This window comes from Papaver somniferum, chromosome 8, assembly GCF_003573695.1.
Source record: "Papaver somniferum cultivar HN1 chromosome 8, ASM357369v1, whole genome shotgun sequence".
NCBI classification, from domain to species: Eukaryota; Viridiplantae; Streptophyta; class Magnoliopsida; order Ranunculales; family Papaveraceae; genus Papaver; species Papaver somniferum.
In genome coordinates, this window is record NC_039365.1 from 28,307,696 (window position 1) to 28,321,104 (window position 13,409).

At 34.0% G+C, this 13,409-nt stretch overlaps 1 protein-coding gene and 1 non-coding gene across 2 annotated transcripts; one reads left to right on the plus strand and one right to left on the minus strand.

Moving 5' to 3' along the window:
• Positions 1-40: 40 nt before the first annotated feature.
• LOC113302738 (rab3 GTPase-activating protein non-catalytic subunit-like) lies at positions 41-4,494 on the minus strand. The gene is made up of 8 exons (XM_026551676.1): positions 4,037-4,494; positions 3,777-3,911; positions 3,187-3,372; positions 2,806-2,867; positions 2,511-2,668; positions 970-1,118; positions 742-885; positions 41-252 (listed from the first exon to the last, which is right to left on the minus strand). Exons 1-8 carry the CDS (start codon positions 4,397-4,399, stop codon positions 67-69), a joined length of 1,383 nt encoding a protein of 460 aa, XP_026407461.1. The 5' UTR covers positions 4,400-4,494; the 3' UTR covers positions 41-66.
• Positions 4,495-12,433: 7,939 nt separating this feature from the next.
• Positions 12,434-12,507, plus strand: TRNAN-GUU. Its single transcript has one exon. It is a non-coding gene; the product is annotated as a tRNA-Asn (tRNA).
• The last annotated feature ends 902 nt before the right edge of the window (positions 12,508-13,409 follow it).

The following is a 13,409-nucleotide window of genomic DNA, read 5'->3' on the forward strand; positions in this document are numbered from 1 at the left end:
AGGATACAGATATAAGCAAACAACACATGGATTACTTTTCTTAATTTGATATTTTCTTTTCACAAATCAATTGAAAGATCGGTTCAGAACTGACAATCGTCCAGAATCCCCATTTAATAGGAAAACTTCCAAAGGATAATACAATGATGAATAAGACGATGATGATATGAACCTAGGAGTGGGTTGCAAAATTTTGCTACCTTTCGCGCATTGAATGGAAAAAAGACGGGGTCCAATTCGCATCTGCCACACCTGCATGAGCATTCCACTTTAAATTTCTGAACATTGTAATGATTCTTTTGCAGTTTCTTATTAAGTCTACACTTCTAGATAGGTAAGTAACAGGAGATGCAAGCATTAAAAGCGGTGAAGATTATGGGGAACCAACTTGAAGCGAAGGCTGTAGCTATAACTAAGATATTCCCAAACCCAAAACCAATTATTATTAAGAAATGACCAACTTAAGCCTGAAAAAGGGTCCAGATGAGCCGAACGGCCCCCAAGTATCACATTCCCAGCCTAAGCATATGACAAATTCTTTTATGACGAGCAGATACTATATACAGTTGGAGGTACAAGGTAGAGAAAGAATGGATCACTAGTGCACGGAATAAATTCAATTTTCTTATGAGGTCACAAGTAAAGTGACACCTAGAAATTAAGAAACTGCTCAGTTCCTATATACCATCAAAATGAAGAGTACGAAATTATAGTACCAGATGGTTAAGAAAATACAGATACCTCAATTATTCCTTTCCGAGGTGCGTGAATAGCAAGACACAAACAATAATCACTCTTTGAGTATTCATGATAAGCCGAACTAGATGATGCTTTATCTTTTCCAACTTGCATCTCCATGAAAAGACAACAAGCATCGCGGTATCCCTGAAAATTTGATAAGAAAGCCAAATATCAAGAAGAGTTTTAGAGACCTTCCAGGGGCTTTTTTAGAAAAGTTTTGCGAGATACCTTCCATATTCGAACAACAACAAGTGCCTGTGTATCTAATAACAATATACGACCAAGAGAATCTGTTATGGCAGCCAATGAACCACTAGGTGATAGAGTTAGCTTTTCTCCTTTTCGTGGATGATCTTTCAAACAAGTCAGAACAGATGCTGCAACCAGTTAAACTTAAAAAAATCAGTATACCACACACAGATAATAGGATAAGAAAATATGATAAACCAAACAACAACAAACAACGAACAACTACAGTGAAAACAATAAGGAAATGTTGCCATTTTACACCTTACACAATTATTATACAGGACTCTGTTCATGACGCTAGAAATTTCAAAAGAAGAAAAAGGAAGAAACAGAAACACAACTGATAAACGTAACTGGTGAATAAAGCTTGGTTTCAGGCATAGCTGCATAGTCTCAGTACAACAGATCTGTGTGTTGAGAAAACTGTATGAGCTTTGCCATGAGTCATGACCACTCATTTTTTTTTTTTTGATGCTAAGGCATAGGCCTGTCCTGCCCCCTGGCAGCGGAGACTCGAACCGCTGACCTCCTACTTGAGAGTCAGGCTCCTGGCCAACTGGGCTAACCCCTGATGGTTCATGACCACTCATATTTGATTCTCACACATTTACACAGAATAAGTAGCTGCATTGATGCCTTAGCTAACTTTGGTGGACTAAGGTCCCTGATCTGGTTGAAAATGATGTAACTTTAATTTTCATAAAAAGAAAAAAGAAAAAACAGAGACACAACTAATACACCCTTTAACTGGTTGGAATAGAGCTCATGTTCAAGCATAGATGTAAATAGATCAGCAATGTAGCATGATAATAGAATTGTGGGTTAAGAAAACTGTAAGAACGACCATTCATTTTTATTCTCACACATTTAAACAGAAAAAAGTACCTGTACTAATGCCTTGGCTAAGTTTGGTGGACTAAGGTGATGCAGGGGCTTCTAAGAAACCCATCTTAAGGTCTAAGGTATCTAATACTCCCTCCGTCCCACTATTAAGTGACCTAGTTGAAGTTTGCACAAATTTTAAGGCAAGCAAGGAAAAAGAGATTTTTAAGCATTTTTTACAATTATATCCTTATGGATAATAATTAATGAAATTTTGAAATGATTTATCTCTCAAACTACACCACGGATGTTCGCAAACTTTATACCATTGAAAAGCATTTTAAAACACCTACGTAACGAATATAAACATGCCTATCAAATTATGCATATTTCTTATAATCAATTAAAAGGGTAATTTTAGAAATATCTCCTTGTTTAATGATATAGGTCACTTAATGATGGGACAAAATTAAAAGCCAAATAGGTCACTTAATGGTGGGACGGAGGGAGTATTTTAGTTTTGTTATTGGTCATGAAAACACGAGTTTACCTCTTTATAGATAAATGGATGCAAATTTTTCTTTTTCTAGTATATTACTTTTTTTTTTTTTTGTATCTTCTAACAAATTTTGCCATCATATATAGAAACAAATTAGGGTGGTAACGAGCAATATTCAACTGATAAAGAGTGACTTCACCTCTAGCGAATGACTGGGGCTTCACTTCTGACTTTTTTGGTGAAGCTTTCTTACTACTCCATATCATACTAGAGAAGGAAGATATTGTTGAAAATGCAACAGGAACAACCTTTGACAAAATAGCTCCCACTAAAGACCTGCTTCTGTCTTCTGAAAGCCTGAAATTGAGAGCGATTAATCCACCCGATCTAACTATAAGACATCAATCAGGCATCACACCAGATCAAGGAACAATTTATGAGTCGGAAAAAATTCAGCAATAAAAATCTAAAAATACAAGTGCAGTAGCAGTCACCTATATGCTGAAATGACAGTATCTTCTCCAATAGTTACAGCACAATAAAACCGCTCACTTGACTGCCCACAATAAAAGCAGCTGAATTCAAATACCAGAATAGCTTCAGAAAGTCCGCACGACAGTGATCAATCAAAGGGCTAGAATGGATGGTGGTGGCAAGTATATTACAGGTAAACAAAGTAACGGATCACAAAGTAGGAAAGTTGGTCTTTAAAGATTTACGATGTAATAGGAGTTGCAACAACCTGAACTACCCAATCCCTACATTCATGCATATTTAAAAACCTGGCCCACAAGCACCATTCTTTGTACAATATACAGTATGTTTTCATTTCTACAAACATGTATATTAGTTTAGCTTTCATAAGAGCAATTCACCTGAACTTCCATCAATGGAGGCGGCATTAGTCCGGTTATAGATGCATCAGCGCACGATCCATATTTGCTAACATTCCATAGCTGGTGGGTTATTCTTCCGTAAGAGTTCCCAAGGTCCTCTCCATTTTGTGTCTTTCGCTCCCACATTTGTGAATGTGTGTCTTGAGACCACTTTTGAAGCATTTTCTACACAACCAAAAGTAGCATGACTGTTAGCTAGTCTCGTAAAGCAACTAAAAGTCATAATACAGTAATCAAGGAATGTTGAATAGGTCGCAATCCACCATAACAAGTGTAACGTTTGAGCTAGAAACTCTTTTAATGGTGAAAGCTGATATATTCATACAGTTTCTAAGAGGTGTGGGTTCATTAAGTTTTCATGGAAGACAGTAGATAGTATCAATAGCCAACCATCTAGTATGGTTTAATTCTCCTACATTTCTGTAGGTTTAGATGATTACATTATTCAGACCATATTACCATTAACTTGGTTCTTATAGACGAAAATTACAACATATGACAACAGAAAATGCACAATGTACAACAACTTGTCAACTTGATCTAAAATCTAAACTAGTTAGAATACATACCCAAAGGTCTGATCCATCAAAACGTGCAATGACACCAGACATAACAACACAAAGCTCTTCTGAAGAAGCATCCTCTGATAGAAGACTCTTAGTTGATCGTACTCGCAACCGCAGTATCCGTCCAGGATATATCATCTATACAAACACAAACAACAACATTAGTATTCTCCTAACCCTAAATTACAAATTAGATCGAAAAAATACATCAATTTGGGGAATTAGGTTCAATTGGATAAGAAATGAACAACAATTAGATATACCTGCTCATGAACCAGATCACCCCTTAATGAGTAAATTAAAAGATACCCATTAGAAGTACCAATAGCAAGAACTTTTATATCATCAAATACAAGCCATTGAATAGCTGTGATTTCACCTTGTAGAGATGGGATTAATGAAGGACGGATCTTAAGTTTGTTTATTGAAGAAGGGTCATTAGAATCGTGATTATTCCAATCAAGGATTAGAATTAGAGATTGATTAGAAAGGGCTAGACAATGAGTATCAAGAGCTGAGAGAAGGGTTGGATCATTAACTAACCAACCTTCTTTTCCTGCTCCTAATTCTGTTAAATCTTCACAAGCTATACAACCTAAATCTGTTAAGTGGGATCTTCTCGCCATTGATGGATGTTTAATTCATTGATTGACAGAATTTGCAGACACGAGGAGGAAGAAGAAGAATGTGCAGAGGTTAAGGAAGAGAAGAAGATGCAACTTTTCAGTCGAGAGATGTTTAATGAATGTTTCAAAAGAATCAAAACAAAGTCAAGAGATTTTACTCGTGCCAATTATTATCCGTTGGATCGGCGATTGTTTTACCGAGGAGACGTCTCTTTAGGAGAGCGGTAAAAAAAAGAGTTTTAGTGTAAAAGAGCAAAAATCAGAAACGGGTACTCAGTATCCGTTGAAAATCACAGGGAAACTGAGTTTCTGTAAAGTAGTTTTTCAACATAAATTGAGTTTCGCGTGATTTCTTTTAGCTACAAGGTGGACTAGATCTGATCAACTTTGAAGTGTAGCTAAGGGATATCGTTACATTTAAGCGACACATAAGACCATAACAGTTGGATTTCGCTACAATTAAGTTACAACGAAGCGAAATGGCTTACCATAATGCTTGGCCTAAGAAGTACGTAGCTTCACATACTTTGACACAAATCTTCAACCTTCTGTAGAAAATCATATTTGCGCAAACTAATCTATGTTACGCATCCAAAACTTTTTTATATTCATTTGTGGAAGCTTTAATGGATGTACTTGAACCCTTTGATGAATGGATGTACATGAATCATAACCGCTACTAACTGATTGTTTTGGATCACGCTAGACATATATATTGATGAAACAAATGGATTTATGACCAAAAAAGAAGAAGCCCCCTTACAACTTTTCAAGCCGACATGAAAAAACTTCAAATCTTTAAACCGATTATCCTGTAAAATTAGGATTATGGTGAAAATTTATTGAAACAATAGCTTAAAGATATGTAGGGATGGAGGAAACAATAGCGTCATGCCATCCCATAGCCAAACTTCAATGTATATGTAATGAAAGTAACAATTCATTTGCTTTCCTTAAAATTATTTTTTGACTATTTTTTATGTGCAAATAAAGTCATTGTTGTCATCAATTATGGTGTAAATACAAACAAATACATAACCTGACTACACAAAAGTTGATTATTAAAATTGGGGGAGGATCAATTGACATTGTTATCCTCACATTATCTCACAGTTTCCGCGCCAATTTTCTTATAAAACACATTCGATAATGAGTTTGAAATTATTCGAGATTTATTTCTCTTACAAAGCTCTACATGCATTCCTACCGGGAAAAAGACATTCCAATATACTTAGATTTCTTTTTTTAAAAAAGTAGAAACAAATAAACAGTTATTAGACTCTTCAAATAAGAGTAAAAATTGAATGGAGAAAAGGAATATACAAGTGAAAACGGAAAAGTTAATTATGTACTGTATGTAGAGATGAAAATGGTGATGAAGCGCGTTGAAAGAAGAAAATATGCTCCTCCTGGTCTCATAATTAACACAAATGTCTCTTTTTTCCTCATTGGATTTTAATAAAGCCATCTTAACATTTTGAGTTTAGGGTTGTCTTTGCTCAAACAAATTTGAAATACTAAACTTTTCCAACTTGGTTATCACACTCAGAAAAAAAAAAGCCTTAAATGATGCTCGACGATGTCAGATTTAACAATCCTTTATGTGTTTTTACTTTTTTAAAATTTGGTCAAAGACCAAAATCTATATTAGTATATGATATCAAAAAACTCTAAAATCCACGCTTTAGCACCATTTTTTTTTTTGAGCCTTATTAACATGAGCAAAAGAATTGATTTGAGGAGGGAAAGCTTACGAGGGAGGAATTCTTATTTTTTGTAAGTATTGACTTCTTATAATAGAAATGAAATGTCAAACATGTCCTTGAGGTTAAAATCTATAATTCATCCTAAGATCCCGAAGATGTTTTTTGCTCTGGTGTTTTTTTCTCCGAATTAATGTAAAAACGAGGTGTAATTGTTCTTTTGAAGTCCCTATACCATCAAGTACCATGCTTCAAAAAAAAAAAAAAGTTCCCGTATCCAAGTTATGTGTCGAAAGATCGCCAAAATAACCAAATTAGGGCTAAAAATCCTTTAATCTCTTACTGCATATAAATGTACTAAAAAGAGTGAAATAACGTATCTTCATTCTCTAAATTTCTAAGCTTAAGCCAATTAGAAAACCTCTCGTTTCTTGAAGAACTTTGATTTTATCTCATAGTGACAAGGGCATCATCATCAAACCTTGGATCAATATCATTACATTCTTATTCCAAAATTACCCAAGTAGATTTAGTGAACCAATACAGTCGGACTTTTGAAGTTATAATATCTCTTTTTTTAATGAGAATAACAAAAAGACAGAAACCCATTATCTTCATGTTGTTTTAACATTTGACAGGGATATTGTATCTAAGATTCTTTCTCAACTAAGTGATACCATTAATGGAGACAGGAAGAAGAAATCTGTTCTAAAACCTGAGGTTCTTGAACCAGTATTTCTTGGGGTAGAAACCTACAACTCCAATCCACCCATGGCTTATGTTGGCTTGTTGAAAGGAAATATTTGTTTGTTATATCATAGAAAAATCTTCGATCAAGATACTGAAGAATAAAATCTTCAATCATGTACTGAAGAAAATATCTTTGTTTGATATTTTCATTTTAGTGATAACCCATAACACTTGAAAAAACATGTTCCATCCCAGGAGTTCCGCAGGTTTAAAACTCATTTTCATAAATAAAAGTTTAAGTATTTAGGGAAAGTAATGTGCATGTTGTATTGGAATATATGTTATAAATAATTTAGCCTCAAATGTGTTTAGGACTGATGTTTGAGCAACCTTAGAAAAGCGGCTAGTAACGATCGTTCAAATCCTAAACATGGCTTAGCATCAAACAAGCATGGTCCAAAACTTGATTAATTTGCGAAATCATAGATATGTTTACGAGTTCAGGATAATACTTTAAAACTTCAAATGGTATATAAAGATGAGATTTCCTAACACTCCTCCACTGAGTCTTGTAGCGAGAACCCTGGATATGATCTTGTTTATGCTTGAAATAAGTTTTCATATCTATGCTTGTCATAACTGGATTTTGCTGATCATTTGACCAAGTAAAAGATAATCCTTGCAGAATAAAATCAATTATCCCAAAGCTTTATATAAATGTAGAGAAATCCTTCAGATCGATATATAGATATAATTATGAATGAGTTTGAAGATAATTGTCTGAAACTTCAAATGGTAAATGGGCAGGCTGGTTTAGAAAAAAAATTATAATAGTTTGTCTGCCATCATCTCTTTATTCCAGAGATGAGTCCTGTAACCTTCAAAAAATGTTGCATCACCGATATAAGCTAAAGTGAAATTACGGAAAATGATCGTCTTCTTGTAGTCTTAATGGTGTCTCCAAACACTCTCTCCTTTCCGTGTTGATGATACCCCGTCCGATCCTATAACCACAAAATCCTTTCCTCTAGCTACCATGTTCACAGTACCATGTTTCTTAATCTTCATTGGCTTTGACAGTATCGCCATGATGAAACCCTAGATACTGAAACCCTAACTGGGAGGAGAGGAGAAGAGAATAGGAGAAGTGAACAGTATGCAAGCTTCTTATTTTAAAAGAATAAGAGGCGCCACTTTGTATTTTTTTTCTTTTTCTTTTAATTGATCTTTTATTGATTTTATTGATCAAAGATATAATAATAAGGGTGCTAAATCGAGACTTCCTAATTATTTGGACCGGTCACTATTTAACTGCCGTTCAAAATCTCCTGAACCTTCTAAAGCTATCCTCGGAGATTTTAGAAAAATAAGAGCGTTGCCTCTTTTTTGTATCTTTTTTCTTTCTTTTTCTTAATTAATCTTTTCTTAATTTCTGTAAATTAGTAAATCCTTTAAAGAAAATACGGGTATAATGCTAAATCGGGACTTTCCAATCATTTAACTGCCGTCCAAAATCTTTCAAACCTTCCAAACCGTCAGACGACAATATCACAAATTCTACAATTAAAGGCACATCGTTCTGTCAATATCGTCTTGTGTTTCCTTTTCTGGTCCCCGTGGATAGATAGGAAGGAATTTATTTATCTCCAAAAGCAACCAAACCTGGAAGCATAGCACATATGGCTCTTAGTCTTTAATGAGAATCATTTTAGACACAAGCAAATCTCCTTCACGCATTATCTGGAACGCCAGCTTCTATCAACCCTATAAATGAAACACGAGCTTTCACAACAATTTTGGTAGGCTTGACATAGTTATCCTCACATTATCTAACAATTTTCGCGCCAATTTTCTTATAAAACACAAACGACAATGATTTGAAATTAATCGAGATTTATTTCTCTTATGAAGCTCTATATTCCTACCCAAAAAAAGGAAATAGAAAATAGAAAAAAAAATCTCTTCAAATAAGAGTGACAATAGAACGGAGAAAAGGAATACACAAGTGAAACGGAAAAATTAATGAGGAACTATATGTAGATAATGTGAAACGGAAATGGTGATGAAGCACGTTGAAAGAAAAAATAAATATATGCTACTCATGCTCTCAAAATTAACACAAATATTTCCTTTTATCCTCCATGGTATATCTCTGAAATGATTAAAGAAATCATACATCGAATGGACTTGCAAACTTTGCAGCCGATGGTAGCGAAGCCGGAAACATATCAACATCAATTTGGGAACGGACGAATCCGGCTTTTCTTAATCAAATTTTTTTGAGCGACTCTATGAGAATCACATTCCCGCGTGTAATAACATTGTAGTTGGTTTTTTTATTAATTTCATGCTTCAAAAAAAAATCTCCTTTTATCCTTATTGGATTTAATAAAGCCATCTCAATTTTTTGAGTTTAGGGTTGTCTTTTTTCAAACAATTTTGAAATCCTGAACTTTTCCAACTTGGCTATCACACTCAGAAGAAAGAGCCATAGATGCTGCCCGAACAATATTATATTAATTTTTTTTAAATAGCCAAATTTATTTCTTTAAACTATATTATATGGGTACTTGGGCTTTATTATTGCATCCTAGAGGTTTATTTGAGCTTTGCACCTCAATTTAGAGTCACAATTTTATATAGTTTTTTTAAATAATAAGTGGATTCATTGTATGAGTGCATTCAACATAGTCCCATCAGCAACAATTAAACACATTTCCAAGTAGCCCGACTTTAATAATCATGAGTTATTATTAATTGGTTCTTACGATCATGATATTTATATTTTCTATCTATTTTATAATAATAATATAATTTCAGCTTTAGTTTATTAACAATTAACATTCGAGAAACTGTGTAAATTATAGTTGAGTTTTGTATTAATTGTACTTTGTATTCTGAACCGAATTGAACTAACGTAGAATTACACCATTCATCGGGACAATGAATTATAAACTTTTTGAGGGAACCAAACCAATCTTATCAATAGTCTGTTATAATTCTGAGAAACCGCGACATGAAAATCAGAAATGTACTGGGTCATTTTCTTTGTATTGAAATTTTTGAATAAAAATTTCTTCAAATTCCACCGAGTATCATATCCTTAATGTGGCAGAGACAATACTATCTAATTTTACCCAATAACCTTATATGTGGTCTTAAATAAAATGACCTAATACATTTCTGATAAAGGGAAAGAAAAATAACCCAGACAATGTACTAGGTCATTTTCTTTAAATAAACTCATTATGAGAATTTATTGATAAAGGTAAAGAAAAATAGAACATGAATGAGACATAAAAACATATCCTTCAATAGAAAAAATTGTAAAGAAGAATTAAATGTTTAGAAATAGAGAAAGATTACACACCATGAGCTCACCCAAAACGTTTAATTTCAAGAATCGGAGCAGGAGCTTTCGAATAATTTTCTTGTTTTTGCTTTGCATTTATTTTTAAAACCATATAAAACAAGAAGAAAACCATCTGGAGAAAGAGAATATAATGTTGCTTTTTTTTTTGGAGTATCCTTTACGAACATACTATTCAATGTCGTTGGTAAGGAGAACGTTGTATAATTATCATATTCTTTAACTATATCCATGTCTAGCATCCCAAAATTAATTACAATAACAAAACTTAAAAATAACTATCTCTCATACTTAAAGAATGGGTTTTGTAAATCTTATATGGTAGAGAACTTTTAAAAGATCTACATAGTGAGTATAAACATAACTATTGAATTGAATAATGTAGTTTTTCCCTTTTAAAAAAATTATATATATATATAAATAATATTCAAAAATCATCAACATCAAGAGACGACTGAATAAAACTAGTTGGAATCGTACCAACAAACTGGGCTCCAACCCCTTTCTGAATCACAATCCCTAGTCTATGAAAACAAAAATTACATTTCCTTACATTAACATCGAATCTAGACAGGTGATTATGCAGTCTCTTCAAAAATACAACGGTGTCCTCCCCAAGTTCACCAAATGTGGAAAATGCCAAAGCACCAAACCCATAACCCTGAGAAACACACTTATCAAGTTAATTCTTATTTTTACGTGTAATGGCATTACTTAAGGCAAGACCAGTCTGGAACGCATGAACTCCACCACCGGTAAAAGGGGAGACCCAGTTACATCAAAACACATGTCACAACCATTGTCCCAAATATAAACAAAAATATCAGCAGGCCGCAAAGCAGCAACCTTATTAGATATGAAAGCCAAGGAAACTTCTTTCCTGGAAGGAACCCCAGCGCGAAAACACATGTTAGCAATGGTATCTCGAACAAGGTCATGCCAAAATTTAAGTCCCACCTCATAGGTATGATCTCCAAACCAATCCATGTCATGGTTGCAGAATGCACACATACTTCCTTAAAAAAAAGAAAGGGATACCCAAACGATAGTATAAGACAACGCTAAATTGGTGCGTACACATTCTCTGATTGAGGTCCTCGATAGGAAGACCTTTAAGAAAGTCTTGAACATGACTAGACTTACTACATTGCCAAAGATAACGATCACGTTGAGACATTAAAAATTTCATCGACATGTCCTTCATAACAACCTCAAAATATTTAACCTCCAGTAACTTCATGGGATGGGGGGCAATTTCGATGCTGGTATTATTAGGAAACGCACTGGAAAATAAATCAACGACTCGTTGCAAACCGAGATCTGGGCTTACAGACAAGAGTTTCGTAAGATAATGTACTGGAGAGGCTGATTTTGAATAACAGACGCCAAATAACAATAATGCATAGCATTATCCATAAAATATAGGCCCAACCCACTATATCTAAGAGCAAGCGAGGCTAAACGAAGCTGCAATGATCCCATACCAGGCAATATCATTTGCCACAATGTGACGCAGGTGCATATCTAGATGGGATTCAAAAAAAATATTGCACCTCCTTTAGATACTCAGGTGAAGTAGTTCTCATAGAAAAATAAAGTTTAGAAACCCCCGCACAACTCTTCAACAAGTAAAGCTCACGTTGAGGGTCGTCAAGTTGTTTCACCGCATCCATAAAATTTTTATTTTGTCCCATTAAGTATCAATTTTACGAGATTAAAAAAATAACATTTTTTTAGGAAGGGATAAAGTACCTTTCTTGTAAACCTGGCATTGATTTATAAACCAAGAGTTACTTATTGTTATATGTACTGCAACGAGCATTTGCGTACTTTGTATCCTTGTTCTTTTCTACTGATGTTGCCAAATATTCAATTGATTCAAGTCTTTCAATGTTTCCAATTAATGGGATATCAACTTACTTGGAGTGTACCAAATTTTGTATAAGACATCATTGATGATAAAAAAAATGGTACACCGCACAAGCAATTTGGTATCCGTTAGTTGCTATGATGTCTTTTATTTCGATTTTGATTTGATATAAATGAAGAATAAAAAACATGTTTTAAACACTGGCTAGAGCTCTTTATACATTATGTAACCATATCAATCAAGCCCTCAGTTCGCATTTGCAATCCCATTTTTGAAAATTAAGCCAATATACTACATTGCGGTGTTTGCAACTGTTTCTTCTATTTTATTATTTTGGCTTTAAACTTGATGGCCTCTATAAACTATATTTAAGCTTTATGAAAAAGAACAAACAACAAAAAGCTGGAATAGCTCAGCTGGTTAGAGCGTGTGGCTGTTAACCACAAGGTCACAGGTTCAATCCCTGTTTCTAGCGATTTTTTTTCTTTCCTTTTTTCATACTTTATGTACAGTTGGACACGCATTGATTAAGTGTTGCTCGCCTTCTCCTCAAAAGCTTATGTACTTGCATTCTTTTTCTTTCCTTAGTGACACTTTCTTTGTTTACATGCTGATCTTCTCAAGACCAAGATCGTGATTACTTTACCAAATTTATTGTTTTCCAAAATTGGACATGGCTTGTATTGATTTCAGAGCAACGAAAAAGATTTCAAAAAAATATTTATTGCTTGGAGCATCCCCAATAGGTGATCACAGTGATAGAATTTGATGCGAAAATGCAACTCCTGTCAGAAAAAAATGTTATATCCGTTGTTATTGTTCGTTCCTCTCTTTTGAGGAGATATGCAAAGAGTATATCATATTTGGCACAATTTAAGTCTACTGATATGATAGGTTCTTGCAGCATATTACTTTTAATTTTCTGGACAGTCTTTCAAAGTTAATGTTGGCATGGGAATTTGCATTAATGGTTTACTTTGCACAGAAAGTGATTCTAAATGGGTTTGGTTCATCGAATTTGTTTACGAAGTGATCATTATATAAATTATTTTGAAGTAATTAAGGTGAGATATTGCATCAAATGGTATTGAAGTTTTAACGTAATTTGACTCGAGAAACCATAAATCATCTAGAAACTAATGATTTTGGGCTCGTTACTTGCCCATCATAGAGAATGTGTTGTATATGGGTAAATATCTTATATACCAATGAGAATTTGATCTTTCAGTTGTTAGAAAATTAACACTAAAACAGGGTGAAGAAAATAATGTTGTCTCTGGGTTCAAGGATCTAATAACAGATTCTTTTCGACAATTATTCGACCCTTCCCAATTAGATTGTCGACTACAAATATGTCAATGAATATTGCCATCAGGA